Source organism: Biomphalaria glabrata, chromosome 6, assembly GCF_947242115.1.
Source record: "Biomphalaria glabrata chromosome 6, xgBioGlab47.1, whole genome shotgun sequence".
Taxonomy (NCBI): Eukaryota; Metazoa; Mollusca; class Gastropoda; family Planorbidae; genus Biomphalaria; species Biomphalaria glabrata.
The window spans coordinates 4,040,949-4,059,363 of record NC_074716.1 but is presented as its reverse complement, the minus strand read 5'-3'; the positions used below and the strand labels follow the sequence as shown (position 1 = coordinate 4,059,363).

The window sequence follows — 18,415 nt, the reverse complement described above, 5'->3', positions numbered from 1 at the left end:
TTGCAAAAAGTTTTTAAACTCATTTACTTTTAGCTTACAATGAAAGGCTACCTCTCATAGTATAAAAATTGTAAAGTTTATTTGTGCATGTTTAAGTTTTCATATATATTTTATAAAGTAAATTATGAATACACAGTACTTATCATATGTCAATTTTTAACAGGCTTGTGAAATACTAAGCAATAAAATCTTATTTAGCTTTTTTTTCCTTCTGATTGATGAAGTAGGAACAATTTTAGAAACAGGATATATACAGAATTTTAAAATTCTAAATAGCAACTAGTTCCAAAATGTGTTGGTCCAATACATTGTCTATGACCACACTTTACTTTACATGGAAATAAGAAATCCCTGACATGTCTGGCTTGTAACTTTTATTTAGTGTACATACTAACAAATGCGTGTTTTATGATTTTATCCACTTAAAACTTAACTAAACGTATTTTTGAACTAATCCACTTAAAACATAAGACATCAACAAAAAACAAACTGACAAACAAAAATTAGGTGAAAACCAGCCGTATTGAATGTGTGGGAGGGCCAGCGGTCGGCTAATGAATAAAACGTTGAACTGAATGAGGGTGGAGGGAGGAAGTGTTTACTCACAAAGATATTCTCAGCATCTCCTCCTTCCGTCTCAACAAACGGTTGAGCCTCTTCAGCAGCCTGGCCAATCAGAGACAGTTGCAATAATCATGTGGGACAGAAGGAGAACAGACATACGAGTGATTACCTAAGTCTTAGGGCAGCGCCTACTGCACTTATAATAGAGTGATTGATTATCTTAATCTTTGGGCAGTGTCTACTGCACTTATAATAAAGAGATCGATTAATTAAACTTAAGGGCAGCGTCTAGTTCACTTTCATGATTTCGTTACCTTACTATTAGGGCAGTTTCATCTACATGTTTAGCCTGAGTGGCAATAGTACACTATAAAACGCTTAAGCGTGATAGCTCCTTTGCATCAGTGTGAAATATTTTTCTATTGACTATGATAACAGGTCTTGTTGAAATCTGAGCCCATTGAAATTATTGGCTTCTTATAATTGAACTATGAATAGTTATTAATATTGGTTGTTTTTAAGCACTACAAAGGAAGATTAGATAGAAGCTGCATCATTATTTAACAGCTGTTAATGTTAGTTCAAACCTTATTTGAATGCTTTAGATTAAATTAAAATATGCACTATTAATGAACTAGATCTCCATAATGCTAAACACTACAGAGAAATAAACTCGGCAGAGTCAAGAAAAAGTTGATTTTTGTTTTTTCAAATCGAAAGGTTGGCAGGTTTCTATGCTATCTTATATATAAGATACTCTCAACCATTTTGCATCAGACAAAATGCAATTCAAATATACTTTTTTAAAAATAATGTTTTGATGTCGTAGTATACAGAAGTGATGACTGAGTTACAATATCCATAGAGTTAAAAACAAGTGTATAGTTTAGAATGACATCAGTCACTAGTGTAACACAGTGTAGAGTCAGCCATGAGATAGACAAAGTTTTGTTAAAGATCTAGTCAAATAAATATAAATATAGTTTTTTCTTAACTCTTTCTCTCCAGAGAAGCTCTCTTTGGCCATTTTTGTAGGATCAACCCTGCTATCATCAACATTTTGAAACTCTTTTTTTTTTCTACAGTAAATGTTTTTAATTTTAATCTTTAATTGTTTCCCTTTCCTAAACATCCAAAACAATTGTTTCACTAATTTTTTTGTTACCAAGTGTGATCTGTTTGAAGCACAGTAATTGAGCTTTTTAACCCTTAAAGTGCTGAGCTGTTTTACAATGAGTGCTTAAACAATGGAGGCTAAACTACCACACACGCCTTAAGGGTTAATTAATCAGATGCTATTACCAATGGGGAGTAACACTGGACAAGCTGAAGAGTCCAATTGTGTTTTTAAAGGTGTTTATATATATATATATAAAGTGTTATGTAAATATGGATAAATATCATAAAACATAAATTCAATTTGGATCATAAAATATTTCCTAGATCTAGTCTCCAGATCTCAATCTTGGTCATTTGTCACAGTAGGTGAGTATTCATATTTAATCTCATTATCCAAAATTAAAATAACTCCTATTAACATTAATTTCTTTGTATAAAAAGGGTATGCAATTCCCTCTAATTCTGTACCAAATGTAACATTTTCTGATAAACAACCAAACAAGTTATTGAAGTTTAATAATGCCACGGTCATGCATGATGGTGGGGCAAAGTAATCATTCTGTCAGTACATGAAAAATGATTGCGGAGAGAAAGAGTTATTGTAGTAACATAAAGAAGTGAAGACTTTAGTTACAATAGCATTAAGTGAGTTAAGAAAGGTTTGGTTTACATTGAGATCAGTCACTAGTGAAACACTTTGTGCTGATAAAGTTGTGCGGTAGATCTAGTTATGGTTTTAGGGTTCTGCCATCAAAACCAAACATTTCAAAGGTTTATTTTAAGACTATGTTTACATTACAATGAAATCGACTCTCAAAATATTTCAAAAGAATTTAAAAGCTTTAGGAAAGTCTGTTTCTTGAGATGTTTCTTTAAAGTGAAATGATAACGTTTGTCCTACGCCACATGAAATGGATATAATTCTAAAAAATGTACATAAAAAAAAAATTACAGCATTCTAGTGAGCAGTCGTGTGCAGCAAAATTTGTTACTGAAAATGACAAATTATGGTAATTTCATAAAGACCGATCAATTAGCTATTGTCTCTATAATGCTGTACAGAGACTAATGTTCAACTAGTGGGAAATAGTGCAGAATAAAACAATCCCCTAAAGCAATTATTATTGACTGTATCTTGTAATAGGTCCAGAGTAGGATCTCCACACTTAGACAACAACTGTGTGCATTGTTCTACAAGTTAAGAGTCTTAGGGTCTAAAGTCTAAACTAAGTGTACACTCAGAGCTGAGATTGTGCATGTACATGACATCTCAATCTCCCTATAAGTATCATCTCCTCATGCTCCAGCCCATTGTTTGTTTTTTTAGCACAGAAACATTGGTGTTGAGAATGACGATGTATTTATTTATTAATCAATTGTTCAATTGATAAGCTTCTAGGAATTCAATTTCATTAAAATAATTATAAGGCAAGATATTTGAAATGCTCTAAAATAATATTCGTGTAAAGCAAGTTGAAAGTGTTAAAAAACATTTGCCATCTTCCAATACACATGTATTAGATTAGATTGACTTGTACAGGTAGGAACATAAATGTAATGACTAGCAGTTTGGGATATGTGTGTACATATATATATTTTTTCCCAATTAAGTGAACCACATCAGATGGGGATCACTTTAGCCCCCAGCATGTCTGACAAACAAGAACAATTCCCTGTTACAAAAAATTATTTCCATAGTTTAGGATTCAGCCCAAATAAGCAGTTGTTCATATTAATTAGAGGTCTGACTAACAGGATTCGGCTATTTCCTGCATTCATAATACAGTAATCATCGTATTTTAGTAGTGTTCAATCAGAATCAATAATGTTTCTACTTATGTTCAAAATAAAAGAAAGACAAAACCAGGAGAAGTGAAGAGTAAGTCAAAAAAAAAAATTGTTTTAAGTTGGAAATAACATTGAGAAAGAGCAAATGGAAAGCAAGTCAACTGAGTCTCAGCTCACCTTGAGTTTCTGTAAGTGTTGATTTTCTTCATCTAAGATACGTTTTCTTTCTGCCTCTGTGACATTGAATGTGTTACTTGTCATAGTGTTCAGAGCTGAGGTAAATCCAACAGGCCTAAGAGAGAGAGAGAGAGAAAACAAAATAAATAGTTTTAAAAAAACTAGCATCATAATTTACATCATAATTCATAGAGTTACACATAATGCTAAGGTTGCGATTATTTAAAAAAAAAAATTAACCCTCTGATTTTTTGTTTTCTGAAAGTCAATAATAAGTATGATTTTACAGCTTACAGTCTATGAGAAGAAGAATGATAAGATAATGAGGGAAATGTGCCACTGGAACACTATATACCATCAAAGACGACAAGTACTCAAACACTGCATGTACATTACCATTCTTTCATTTAGGGACCCATCAAACCCTAAACAAAGCCAACTGTTACACTCACTTGCTTGTGCTGGTAGGTGTGGTGGCAACTCCTTTCTTCCCTTCCAATGACAAAAGATGCTGTTCTAGTGCATCCAGTAAACTGGCAGGAGCCTGGGGGGAAACACAGGGAGAAACTTAAACTCACAAACAAACATTCAACAGTTGCATATAACAATTTAGCTCATAAAGGAATGTTAAAAAAAAGTAAAGTACCCCTTTCAGACCTAGCTATCTATAGTGCAGTTGATGTTAAGGTCATCTATGGCCAATGGTTAACATGGGTGTCATGTAACCAGCATAATGACCAACGGCCTTTACTTTTCTTAAGTCAGGTACCCTTTAGAGTTGGCTGGACTCAGGGCATCTTAAATAGCCAGGAATTAAAAATCACAGTTTTTACCAAGATTTTAACATGGAACCTCTCAGTTTGGAAGCCAAACACTTTACCACTCAGCCACAATGCCCCCTATAATGGAACCATACCCCACATAAATATAGACAAAAATATAATCATCTCTTTCTACATGTTCTTAATGAGATGTTGATCCACACTGGCTGACCATAATACATGATCAATTTATCTCCTAATGGTAACAAGTTTTTTAGCAGTCTGAAGGATTAAAGTTGAGTCCCAAGACCAATGAAACGTCCTGTGTATCAAGTAAAACCATTTACTTCTTCTTCTATAGTACATTTTCTAGACATTCACATGTCTAAGCTGCAACTAACATGATAGAACTAGATGAATCAATGCCAGGTTACATTCATCAAAGTAGATCACCCCCCAGGACAGTCTAGTCAACCTAAAGACCAACAAGCACTAGAGTTAAATCACTATCATAAACAAAACTGTTAATGAAATAACAGTTGTAGTGAACAGGACCTCGAAAGAGATTTAAAAAAAAAAAAATTCTAACCACCTCTGATCACCACAACATGCTACCTATATTCTTAAAGTGTAATCTAGCATAAATAAACACTATATTAAGATGTTCTGAAAATAATATTAACAAAATATTTAAACAGAGAAAAGGGAGAAGTGGGGGGCTTTTGAAGCTGTTTGAAGATTTTTGTTAAGCAAAGGTAATTAGCATTGAATAAAGAAAGAAATACATTATAAACTTCTCTGGTAGCTAAAATACTAAAGTGACTATGCAAAGCTAACTTCACAAAGCTATACATTTTAAAAAACTTATATTCATTATGTTAAGTTTTTAAAATAGAAATCTACATTAAAACAAAATGATCAACTTTAATCTATATCAGTGTTGATTAAATTGTAATTTAGCTGGTGGGAAAAAATAAAGGTAATAATAATGCTGTGTAAGCAGATAAAGATTGAAAGTTGAGAAAATGTTGGCTTTCATTTGATTAGGTTAAGTGGATTACGGACAAAAACAAACTGTACATGTTGTTTTTTTTAGTAACACAATTAACAAACTAGTAACTTTCTCAGTTGCAGTGCTCCACAGTCAAACCTCATCATATCATCCTCGATTGCAATACTTTGTATGCTCAAAGCCTTTTAAGAAGCAAGCGCTCAACACAAGGAGACAGCTGGCTGTCATGGCTGTCACATAGGGATGTTAAATACAATGAGGGATGACTGTATAAAAGAAAACATGCAGAAAAAAAAAAAAAAAAACTTCCCCGTACATTGGCTGAAAATAATCAGATCGTCAATAAAGACGTAGAAATGCGTATCATACAAGAGAGGTGCTACTGTCATTATTCCAACACAAATTTTGTGTCTAAAGAATGCAACTTGTTTTGTTTTTTTTATTTGTTTTGAAGTGTATTTCAAGTTTTTAGTGGCCAAATATGAAACAAACAAAAAATGCATTAATAATACTAGAACAAGCTGCTATTGAAACACATTCTCACTTCAAAACAAAAAGATCAAGATAGTTAATAGTTGGGTGATTAGCTAATTGAGACTAGTTATAGAGTACAAAGCAGAACAAGTATAAAAGTGTTGGCTAGGCAAGGCTTGTCAAAGCACTTACTGAGCTGGATTTTTCTTTCATTCCCTAGAGTCAAACAAAATCAATGGAATATAAAACAGAGTTTTTCTCTTAGTTCTACATAGTAAACTAAACAAGTAGAACCTCTCTTGCAAGATGGATAACTCCAAAGAAAAAAAAACACCTTGTAATATTTACTACATGACACAACAATATTCTTTTCAAAACCTTTTAAATAGTTTATGTTCCTCCTCAAAAGAGGTTGCTACTAAATGAATATATAAAAAAGATTACAAAACCAATCAAACTAAATAATATGCAAGTAAAACAAGGGGAAAGTTGACATTAAAAAGTTTTAACCGAGACTTTAGATGCTGTGTAAATTTAAAGAATAGATTCATAGAATGATTTCTAATAAATGAAAACTACACCATCTAAAACTTAAATGTTTGTGTACTCTAAATATGTAACTATCAGCAATCAATAATTGATTTATTAATTACACATATATATTACTTCTTAGGTACCCATACAATTAATCAATGAGCAAAGTCAGCCATGTTCTGTTCAAACATGCCATGAAGACATAGCTTTCAAAACAATGTTGTAATTACTAACCAAAAGAGAATTGAACAAAAAAATAAACAAAGAGGACTGTTGGATATGAGGACGATAATTGCAGAATGAAAGGGTCAATAATTGTGTATGTATAATTGCTGAACAATTATGAATCCTTAAGAAACTATTGTCATTGTAACAACAAACAATTAGAAGGGGAAAGAGACATGTATCTTCTTAACCCTTTAGACGCGTGTGGTAGTTTAGCCTCTAAACACTAGCATTGTAAATCCATTTTGTATGCACTCGTCGTAAAAAAGATCAGCACTTTAAGGGTTAAAAGGACTTTGTTAAAACATTTTTTAATTTAAGGTTTAAATTGAATACGCATTACATATTGTTCTGTGTCTAATATTGAGAGCTGTACACATAAACTTTTTTAAAGATTATTTTACATATCAAGAAGATTGCTTAGCCAAAAAGGTCAAGTATTAAAACTGGAACCAGAAGAAATTCAACATGGAACACATTTTATTGGTTAGGATGAATGGAGTAAGGGGCAAGGCACCAACCTTCTGAAGAACAGGCATTACAACATTCCCATCTTCCTACAATCAAAACAAGGGAATCCTAGTCTTAAATCTTGTACACAAGCTATCTAGAGGAATCCTAGTCTTAAATCTTGTATACAAGCTATCTAGAGGAATCCTAGTCTTAAATCTTGTACACAAGCTATCTAGAAGAATCCTAGTCTTAAATCTTGTACACAAGCTATCTAGAGGAATCCTAGTCTTAAATCTTGTATACAAGCTATCTAGAGGAATCCTAGTCTTTAAATCTTGTACACAAGCAATCTAGAGGAATCCTAGTCATAAATCTTGTACACAAGCTATCTAGAGGAATCCTAGTCATAAATCTTGTACACAAGCTATCTAGAGGAATCTAGTCTTAAATCTTGTACACAAGCTATCTAGAGGAATCCTAGTCATAAATCATGTACACAAGCTATCTAGAGGAATCCTAGTCATAAATCTTGTACACAAGCTATCTAGAGGAATCCTAGTCATAAATCTTGTACACAAGCTATCTAGAGGAATCCTAGTCATAAATCTTGTACACAAGCTATCTAGACGAATCTAGTCTTAAATCTTGTACACAAGCTATCTAGAGGAATCCTAGTCATAAATCGTGTACACAAGCTATCTAGAGGAATCCTAGTCTTAAATCTTGTACACAAACTATCTAGAGGAATCTAGTCTTAAATCTTGTACACAAGCTATCTAGAGGAATCCTAGTCTTAAATCTTATACACAAGCTATCTAGAGGAATCCTAGTCTTAAATCTTATACACAAGCTATCTACAGCCTCTTCCACAAAGAATAGGTTATCAATGAAAAGATAATACAAAATAAATAAATTGAATAATGTACCTGTCTCAGGCGAGGCTACAATTCAAGTATAAATAGCAGTTTCACGTAACTTAAGAAGTTAAAACCAATGTGAATAAATAATTTATTTCAACAATTGATAAGTTGAAAGTGTATCACATAACAGTGTGAAGAAGCCAAGCAATAAAAATTAAGTCAAATGAAAATAGACTAAACTTTAATCTGCTACTTGTATGAACAGACATGTAAAAGGTCATGATAGACTTAAGTAGATTAACTCTCTCTCTCCAAACTGACGATACCAACATTGCTTTGACCCCATTACATTAGATTAATTTTTGGTTTTATAAACTTAAATTTGTGTTATAGAAAAATAGCATGCATTCTCCTATAATTCTATACCTAATATAACATTTTCTGATTACATACAAAAAAGTTATTGAAGTTTAATCATAACAGGGTAGTGAAACACTAATGAGCAAAATTAATCATTCCATGGGAACGTGGAAAATAATTACGGAGAGAAAGAGTTAAAAAGTTGTCAAGACTTTAGGTGAATAAGGAAAAAAAATAGTCTCCTGTAAAGTAATGATTCGCCTAAGATGATGTGCATCTCCTTTGTAAATGATGATAAGCACAATCTCATTTTGTATGTAGACAATCACAGATACAAGAAATGTGTTCAACTAACATAGCAGAATAACCTAAGTTTTTGTCCTTTACAAGATAGTTAGTTTGGTTAAACCCTGGGACACCCTGCATTACTCTATGACAAAGGCTTAGTGACCGTGAAGCAAATTAAGTTTGACAATGAAGCAAGGGAGACACTGCTAGCATCTGATTAAGTCTAATAACACAAACAAAAGAACCTAATGTCGAACAAAATCAACGACATCAAAGTACAAGTTGACAGCAATGATAAAACAAGCTGGACTTGAAACAAGCTGGCCTACCTTGGCTAAGTCTGGAATATCTCCTTTATCTATACCCATGTTCTGTAAACAAAGGAACGACAATATATAAAGACTGTGATGAAAATTAATAAAGAGATGACCAATCTGTACAGGCAAAGTAAGGGTCAGACAGAGTTTACTAACTTTTCAAATTCAAAACTCTATAGAATACATTCTGATAAAAAGACAAATATTACATAAAAAGTATTATTAACTTAAAATAGTTGTATTATTTCTATATATATATATATAATAATGAATCATACATTTAGAGAGAGAGACAGAAGGAGAATAAAGAGATAAAAAAGACCCCTAGGAAGGTATAAAGCACTGACCTCTGCCACTTTTAAAAACTCTGACACTTTGTCCATACGGACCAGAAACTTTTTGTATAAATCTAAAGCATCTTTACACTGTTTTTTGTTCATATCAAAATATTTTTCTGAAAAACACGAAACAAAATGTTTTGTATCAAGACTTGAAATCAGATAAATAAGTGAAGGTGGTCATAGTTCTATGTCTACACTGGCTCTGCCCCGAGCTCCTACTGGGAACACTCACCTAATAAATTTATGACACCATCATTATAACAGGCAAACAACCGGATCAGGTCCTTGAACAGCAACATGAAACATGCAGTGATGACACCATTGGTTAACTCATTGGGTGTGCACTAGCCAAGAGGACATAAAATGTATACAAGTTAGACGACATCTACTTAATGCATTAATGTTCCTCTAGGCAGACTATATCTATATAAGCAAAGTAAACTTGGGGGTTAAAAATTTCTAGTTCCAAGAAGTTCAGATTTTTACAAAGGGATTTTCAGACATCTATTGCACAAACATATAAGATGTGAGATCTTTAGCCTCCTTCAGTCATAGAATGACTATAGTTCATCTAGTAAAACACTTGTTTCATGTGACTGTGGAGCCCCACTCTCAAGAGACATTCCCATACACATGTATCACAGGTTAAGGTGGCATTCACTTTGGTGGTAGAGGAGCCAGCCATTATTCGTTTGACACTCTTTTTTTTTCTCAGAGCTGAGGCTTTCTTGGTCACCGTCCTCCCTCTCAACATAGTGTGGTCTAGGGCTATTTCTTCCCAGTAGTCATCATCAAGTCCACCTCTTTGAGGTCCTGTTTGATTACATCCACATATTGGAGATGGGGATGACCAGTTTATCTTCAAACCATCAAGGATTTGATTTTGATTTGATTTTGGGCACATCAGCACAATTTAGGCCATGTCGTGCCTGCAGTCCTTAAGGACTACTCTCTCTCTACATAACAAGGGCTAAATTCTATACAGTTAAATCATTAAAATCAAAGTCTATTCACAGTTAAAATAGTAAAGGTAGTAAAAATTTAATAATTTGGTAAAAATCTAATGTAAATAGTACATGTTCACAAATTCATACATCAGATCTTCGTAGACAACCCCACTTCCCGGATAAAGCCCAGAGCCTTCCCAGGGTCGACATTATCGAATAGTGCTTTTAAGTTAGTGGCTCTAAAATATTTCTCCCTGACATCCTGGTATCTGGGCAAACCATCTAGGATTTTTTTGGGATATGATAGTCCAGTGGACATGACCAAGCCAGTTCAATCGGTGTTGTCTGAGGATTGTAAAGATGCTGGGAAGACGACCTGTTTGATCAAGTATCTCAGTGGTACACTCTCTTTCTTGCCATGTGATTTTCAAGATCCTTTGGATGAAGGGCTTTGCAAAGGTAGTCCACGACTCACTGCCATACAGTAGTGTTCTCAAAACAAATGCCTTGTAGAATTCCATTTTGTTCATTGTAGTGAGCTTCCAATTTTCCTAAACTCTTGTGAATAATTAAGCCTAACCCCTTATAGCTTTTTGTTCAATATAGGTGAACTGAAGATCAGTTTCACTATGAACAGTTGGGCATACAAACAACATTTTCTTTTAGCCCAATGATATTAAAGACATAAAATATAGATCATATGAATTCATTAAACACAGTATATCTTATCTTATCTTATATAATACAGACGTTACTTCAAAAAAGAAGATAGTTAATAAAATGTTTAGAGTCAATGAAACATTGGTTAGATATCAACTTACATCAAATTCTAATAATGCATCTAACTGTTGCTGCAACACTGGTAATGTTTTTAATAGCTGAAAAGAGAACAAAAATTAAAATTTATGAAAGAATTACCATTCAATCACAACTAAATCAAAGCATACATTTGAGAAAATGAAACAGAATTGAAGTTGATTTCAATTGTAAGTCATACATGGAAATACATAATTTTTTTTTAGTGAGTAGAACAGTTAATGGTTAGTCTTCACTGGCCATTTTGCCTTGAAACATAGACAGAGATAAAATGTGACTTGCCAACTTTGATTGAAGGGATTAGCTTCTATCAAGTGATAATACTTTGGTTCATTTTTATTGATGGATGCATTAAGTTTAGACAATACTCCAGAAGTCATTGAATATAGATCTAGATTTAGTCTACTGGAATAGCATAAAAAATTAAAAACTATTTATAAATATTATAGGGAAAAAAAATGCTAAATAAAAAATTACCTTATCTGTGTTCATTGTTCGTAGTAAACCATCATCTTTTCTATACACACACACACAAAATAGAAAAACAATGTTAAATTATTAATTAATAAAATTAGACTAAACAAATTGAGATAGTAAGCTAAAATTTAATAAACCTTTATCATATAGCCTTTTCTTGATTATATTAATATTATTTTGATAAATATATCAAGTATATATCGCACAATATTTTAAATCTATCACAGACAGCATCATGCCATTTTTTTAAAATTACAAATTAAAATTAATCACTGATTAAAAATAAAAGGTCTCTAAAACATTCACATTGGTGACATCTACAAATGATGGGCTTCTCAGAACAGTGTAAAGAGGCCACACAGGTGCTTCAGAGACTACAGCTACATTTGCAGTGGATCAGTTATTAAAAAACAAAAAAATCCACACAAAAAGTCCAGAGTGAATGCTTGATACACGTACTGACTAGCTCATCCAATGGATTTTCATGGGGCTAAAACCTTTCAAACAGAAGACAAGATCAACAAAATGTCAGCCTACCCTCTTTTCACTTTGCAGAAGTCAAACGCCATGAGTCTGTACGACACTGCCTTTTCATTGAGGTATTTAGCATAGCGCCGTATATATGTTGACATGTCATAACCTGGTGGGGACGAGATGGTGTAGAAACAAAAAAGGCTTAAAAACACATTGAAAACTCTAATTGGATATTCACTCTAAATGTGATGTTTGTCCCTCATGTTTCTAGTGCCGCTAATGAAAGTTACATGCTTTGCTGGCTAGGTTGTGAGACCTGAACACATGTTGTTAATTCACTTTACCAATTAATTATTTAATTATAGACTATGAGAGAAAATGACTAATGGAAGAAAGAAGCTATGCAACCAAAATGCATTAAAAAAAAAAAAAAGGACAAGGCAGTGGAGCGATTCTAAACTTTAGAAATCAATTTCTGATTTTAATTTTTTTTTGTGTGATCAATAATTAACATACAGTTTTTTAATTGTATATACACATGGAAACTAGTTTCTAAGATAAAAAAATGATTTCTTTTTAACTTAGATTGTGTACACACAGTGGCCAGATAAGATATTTGAGTGCATTTTTTTATTTGGAAAAAAACTATTTCAATAATTGTAGATAACATTCCCTGAAAATTCAAAAGGGAATATACCTTCAAAGTTTTCATGAAACAAATGTAAAAAAAAAAATAATTAAATATGAATAAAAATTTTTCTTAAATCTAGTATCTAAGTACAAATAAATACACTGTTATGAAATTTGTACCATTCTTTTAAATTATAGTCAGAATTTCGCTAATATTTTGATTTTTGGTTTTGAAATCTGGCCTAAAATGAAATCACATAACAATTTTGGGTGAAAAATCCATACAATATACGTTGTTTAGACCATTTGTGTTGTGAGCATATTTAATTATTATTACAGCAACAAAGAATTATTGACAAGTAATAATTGAGACCTGTCAAGTGGAATAAGACATACTGAAAATGTTAAAGAACTATTTTAGATTGGTTTGGTGCCATCTTCAAATAGTTTTAGCAGGAAATAACTTTTTTCTAATTCAAAGATTATATGAGTAAATAGAGAAAAAAAAAAGAAAATCATGTTCATTCTACTATTTTCTTTAAAGTTATGTACAGTTATTATGAATAATTGTAAAATATTCTGTCCAACTAAATTATTAAACTAACATCCATTGTTCATGTTTGAAGTTCTCTCAGACATGGATTTTAGTTTCAGTGGCATAGCTAGGAATTTGCCATCATTTGGGGACCTGGGGGCTTGACCTCTTTGGGGGCCCATGCATTCTGTGTAATATTTAATATAGAAAACACTCATTTGGGGGCCCCCGTCAAGTTTTAAATTCTCCCCCTCCCCACCCTAGCTACACCTCTGCTTAGTTTAATCCTATATAATGTTGTTATTGATTTATTCGAAACACCATATTGAAAACTTTTAGTAGTGCAACATTTTTCTTTATTGTTGTCATTTTCTATTTGGACTATTCCTTTCAATACAATCAAGCTTGATTTTCTTTATAAATACCATAGCTCCATGGGGAGGCCATTCATAATTACTAATTAATTTTATAGCCAAAAATAGTCACAGAGTTTTTATTTATAGAGAGAGTATCAATTCCTTTGGATTAGCTATTATGTAGTAAATTGGTGTTTAAAATTGTGCAACTTAGTAGGATTCAGTTAACTTTTATTACTTTTATTATTAACTTTTATTTTATTAAACTAGCTAAATCAAACTAGCCAGAGCATAGACTAACATGCTAGCTAAATCTAATTATTAGGGAAGGAGTTAAAATATATGTTTAGAATTATGTAAATTTATTAAATTTTCATTTTAGCTTCACTTTTTATCTTATTTTAATTAGAAAATTATACAATTTTACGCTGAGGTTGTCAATTGTAGTCAAACTAAATTTCCATTTGATTGGATCAATAAAAAAATTATCTTATCTTATACAAATATTTCAATTTATGTTTCTCCCTGTTTTCAGAATGTGTTCTCCGACTTAGATTGTCAGATTACAAATGTGTAATACTAGCCAAATATGTGGCTAAGGGCAGCCTACTACCAAAGAGTGTGTTTAGTCTGTGACAACAGATGTGTCTCACCTTGAACACCACCTTTATCCACAAATCCACTCAGATTGAATGAACAATTGTTAGATGCCAAATACTGTGTGAACCTCTGGAAAAAGACCAAAGAATACAACAAAGTCTTGAAATGGATTTTTTTCTGGTTTATTAACTAGCATATGCACATTTTTCTTGCTCTGAGACAAACCTAATTATATAATTTTCTCCTTAACATGCTAAAAAAAAAGAAAAAAGATTTACTAATAAAATAAAAAAATTTAAAAAATGTATCAGATTAGGTGCTTGACTAGCTTTTGCATCTTTTAAAAAAAAAAAAATATTACATGCTGAATCAATCTAATTGAATAAAGATGTTAAATGTTCACAGAATATATATATTTATTGAAAAATATCAACAGATCAAAATAAATGATCAAAGGAAAACAGCTTTTAAAGCATGGAAGTCAAAGTCCTTAGGAAGAGAAGTGTAACCCAGTGGATGATAACAGAATCAAAAGATGTAGAAAATGAGATTATCTGCAATTCATTCATAACAAGAGTTGGGAGAAAATAGAAATGCATATGTCGACTACATGAAAAAAAAAAATGTGTTGAAGAATCTAAAAATAACCAACCAAATGTAATTTAACCACATGTTAGGTTATTGTAAATGTCTGCTTCATGTGTTTACACTGAAGCAGTGTAGATGCAAGAAAAACATTTCGGAACATTCTAAATAAGCATGAAATTTATACAGTAAGTCTTTAAAGTCAGTTGATATTTTGGTTGATTTTGTCTCTAAGAAATCTAAATTTTAATTAAAATAATTGCTCACTTCCATTTAAAGAGACAGTCAGAGCTCAAGTGATAAGAAAAATCTAGAACTAGAAACAAGAGGACAAGACAACAGTTAGTACCTAAAGTTTGAAACTGCACAAGTCAAGAAATGTCTCAAAAGCGTCAATATTTCAACAAAATAATAGTTTGTTTAAGAGTGTGTGTGTGTGTTATGTGATGTAGCCATGAGGAAAGTGGGGCACATGTTTTAGTTGTGTAGGCTGAGAAGTTTCTAATGAACAAGGTGGTCTGTTGAAACTGAGGTTAATAAATACTGCAGTGAAAGTTGAATTTTTAACTACTCTCAAGTTGAATCTGTGCATATTTATAAATGACTTATCTGTGCGTTTTGTTTAAAAAAAAAAATACTAATCACTGTTTCAAGTCCTAAAAATGCAACAACTAAATGTTACTGAGTTACCTCATTTCCATAGTTCATTAAATTGTGTATGGACACTAGGGACTTGAAGACGACCACCCAGCTCTGATGTTGGGTTCTTTCAATCAATAAATCTGCCATTTGTGGGATTGAGACATTTGGTTCATTTGTACACTGTAGTAAGTCTGAGGAGAAACAAAACAGAATAGAAAAATGTCAATGTTGTTTTACTTGGCATGTGTGTGGCAAAGAATACATGAATGTTTCTAATCATGTGTACACTCTTGTCAATCAAATCTTAATGTAGGCGACCATTCCTATTTTTTCCCCTGCATTTCAGCTGTCCGATAATACACATGTGAAATAGTTAATTGTTATAACAGAACCTTTTCAGATTAACAGTTTTACAAAAGACTCGCAGACACACTTTCTCTTTGCATTAATAATCTACTATCAGACCTTGATACCTTCATTTTCTCCATACAGTTCAGTAAAAGTAAAATAAGGTCTTAAAATGTCTGACTAGTATATTACATCTAATGAATACATCCACTTATAATTTTTTTTGTTGAAATTCCTATTATTAGTTTGCAAATTAATGGAAGGAACCTTGAACAGATTTCAAAAATGGAAAAATTTGAAAGTTTACGTACATATCTTAAGGGCAAAAAAAAAAAAATAACAACTTATTTAGCAGCCCAACAGTATAAAAACTATGGTTTGACATATCATTTTTCAATAAATAATCATCTTAAAATTAAATGTGTCTATTTTGAACAACCGTCAGTGGGAAATCATGCATGTCTTCAGTAAAGAGATTAATAAATAAATAGACCATGAAAATATTCCTTTGTAAATCTATCATTCATGAGTTATTCATTCATCATTCATTGGCCTCCTTCAGTCGAGAAACGACTATGGTTCATCTCGAACACTTTTTCATATGGCTGTGGGGCCCTATTTTGGAGAGTCTCTCCCGTCCACATACATTGCATGTCAAGGTGGCTTTCGCTTTGGTGGTAGAGGACCTGGCGAGATGAAAGCCTGAGCATTGTCTATGGTCGGAACGATGTCGCCCACCCAGCAGTTCTCCCGTTTCAGCACAGCTGATAAGACCAAAGGAACAGAATATCCTATACAATTTGGGATCAGTAGCACCGCAGGCTCTGCCAGTCTGCAGCACAGTGTGCAGCAGTCTGCTAAGGGTCACCAGCTCCTAATTTTTCTTCAGAGTTGTCTCCCGAAGCCTTTCCCATGTTTGAGTATAGCCGCAAGGCAGCAGAGGTTTGGATTCAGAGTTTTCCTTCTCCTAGATGGGTAGCCAGCCGAGGCTAACGAGCCCTTCCTGCCCGAAGCATTAGTTATTAAGTGCAAAGTAATCGCTCTTACAAAAAAATATCAGCTTCATAAAGAATAAATGGATTTTAATAATTTTTTTTATGTTTCTTGTTTAATCAAATGATTATCATTTTTTTGTTACAAAGCTTATATCAACTGTCTGGTAAAAAGTTTGTACATGTTATTTCTCTCACACCCATCTCAGATTAAGCTGAAATTTCGCACAATTATATTTTCATTATAAAGAAACATTCTTATTTATAAGCATGTTAAATCAAAGTCTACTCTTACTTACTTTTGTGCAGATAAACACTTTTCACCAATCAATCACCCCACAAATCTAAGCACATCATAAAGTATGCTAATTAAAACAATTTAATATGCCATTAAGAAAGAAAAAGTCCAAGCAATAGAATATATGGTCAAAATGTGTTTTTTATCAAATAAATAAAGACAAGATAAAACCTAGTTTTTAATTAAGGTGCATTACTAAACGATTAAAATGTTTTATTCCAATGCCACTAAGCCCCATGACTCACACTCTGGTCCAACATGACACCTTTACAATCAAGATTGTAATTGGGGGGTACTTGTCTATTACTTATTTACCCCACCCACAAACAATTATCATGTCAGAGATTCCATACCAACCAGCCCCCCAATTTGTCTGCCACAACCTACAACAGAGAAGACACAGCACACAGAAGTTTGTAATATACACAACACTTCCAGACCCCTATTCCTCTGCCACAACCTAAACCAGAAAAGACAGCCAACAGTAGTTTAGTTTACACAATACTTTCAATAGTTACACATGTGTGCTCTTGCACTCCCATTCCCCAGCTTCATTCTCATTTCAACTCTTACCAGTGAAATATGAGTTCTGTAATGGGTCTACTACTGCACACATAGTACAATCCCTCTGCTGGAAATAACAAAATTTTAAAGCACCACATATCTTCTCAATTTTATTTTCCTTTATCATCTGCTGCCTTGGCTAATTTGGTAAAACGTTTTAGTAAAACCTTATTCATTCAACCTAGCCACCTTGGGGTCTTTTATCTTATTTTATTCAATTTCATGTTTGCATATTAATTCTTATAAAACTAACATGCTTTGAGCTATATTAATCTGTTCTCCTGTGTCAAAGAACACCAATACTAACTACACAAACTGGTAGCTAGATCTAGCTCACAGCAACACAGTGGTAGCTGGATCTAAATCACAGTAACACACAGTGGTAGCTAGATCTACCTCACAGTAACACACAGTGGTAGCTAGATCTAGTTCACAGCAACACACACTGGTAGCTAGATCTACCTCACAGTAACACACAGTGGTAGCTAGATCTACCTCACAGTAACACACAGTGGTAGCTAGATCTAGTTCACAGCAACACACACTGGTAGCTAGATCTACCTCACAGTAACACACAGTGGTAGCTAGATCTACCTCACAGTAACACACACTGGTAGCTAGATCTACCTCACAGTAACACACACTGGTAGCAAGATCTACCTCACAGTAACACACACTGGTAGCTAGATCTACCTCACAGTAACACACAGTGGTAGCTAGATCTAGTTCACAGTAACACACAGTGGTAGCTAGATCTACTTCAGAGTAACACACACTGGTAGCTAGATCTACCTCACAGTAACACACAGTGGTAGCTAGATCTAGCTCACAGCAACGTAGTGGTAGCTGGATCTTGTTCACAGTAACACACACTGGTA

General features: G+C 33.0%; 1 protein-coding gene across 9 annotated transcripts in view; it reads right to left on the bottom strand.

Annotated features, from left to right (window-relative positions):
* Positions 1–18,415, bottom strand: part of LOC106061706 (phosphatidylinositol-binding clathrin assembly protein LAP-like) — a 50,420-nt gene that overhangs the window by 18,153 nt on the left and 13,852 nt on the right. For 3 of the 9 annotated variants that reach the window (XM_056034221.1, XM_056034227.1, XM_056034228.1), the window contains exons 2-14: positions 15,384–15,526; positions 14,162–14,237; positions 12,051–12,153; positions 11,514–11,553; positions 11,042–11,098; positions 9,506–9,617; positions 9,280–9,386; positions 8,945–8,986; positions 7,176–7,211; positions 6,088–6,111; positions 4,101–4,192; positions 3,649–3,763; positions 607–666 (exon numbers count right to left, since the gene is read on the bottom strand). In XM_056034221.1, coding sequence (XP_055890196.1) covers positions 607–666; positions 3,649–3,763; positions 4,101–4,192; positions 6,088–6,111; positions 7,176–7,211; positions 8,945–8,986; positions 9,280–9,386; positions 9,506–9,617; positions 11,042–11,098; positions 11,514–11,553; positions 12,051–12,153; positions 14,162–14,237; positions 15,384–15,526 — 1,007 coding nt within the window. Of the gene's footprint in view, positions 1–606; positions 667–3,648; positions 3,764–4,100; positions 4,193–6,087; positions 6,112–7,175; positions 7,212–8,033; positions 8,049–8,944; positions 8,987–9,279; positions 9,387–9,505; positions 9,618–11,041; positions 11,099–11,513; positions 11,554–12,050; positions 12,154–14,161; positions 14,238–15,383; positions 15,527–18,415 lie in introns of all 9 variants that reach the window. The other 6 variants (XM_056034224.1, XM_056034226.1, XM_056034222.1 and 3 more) reach the window with 6 other exon arrangements.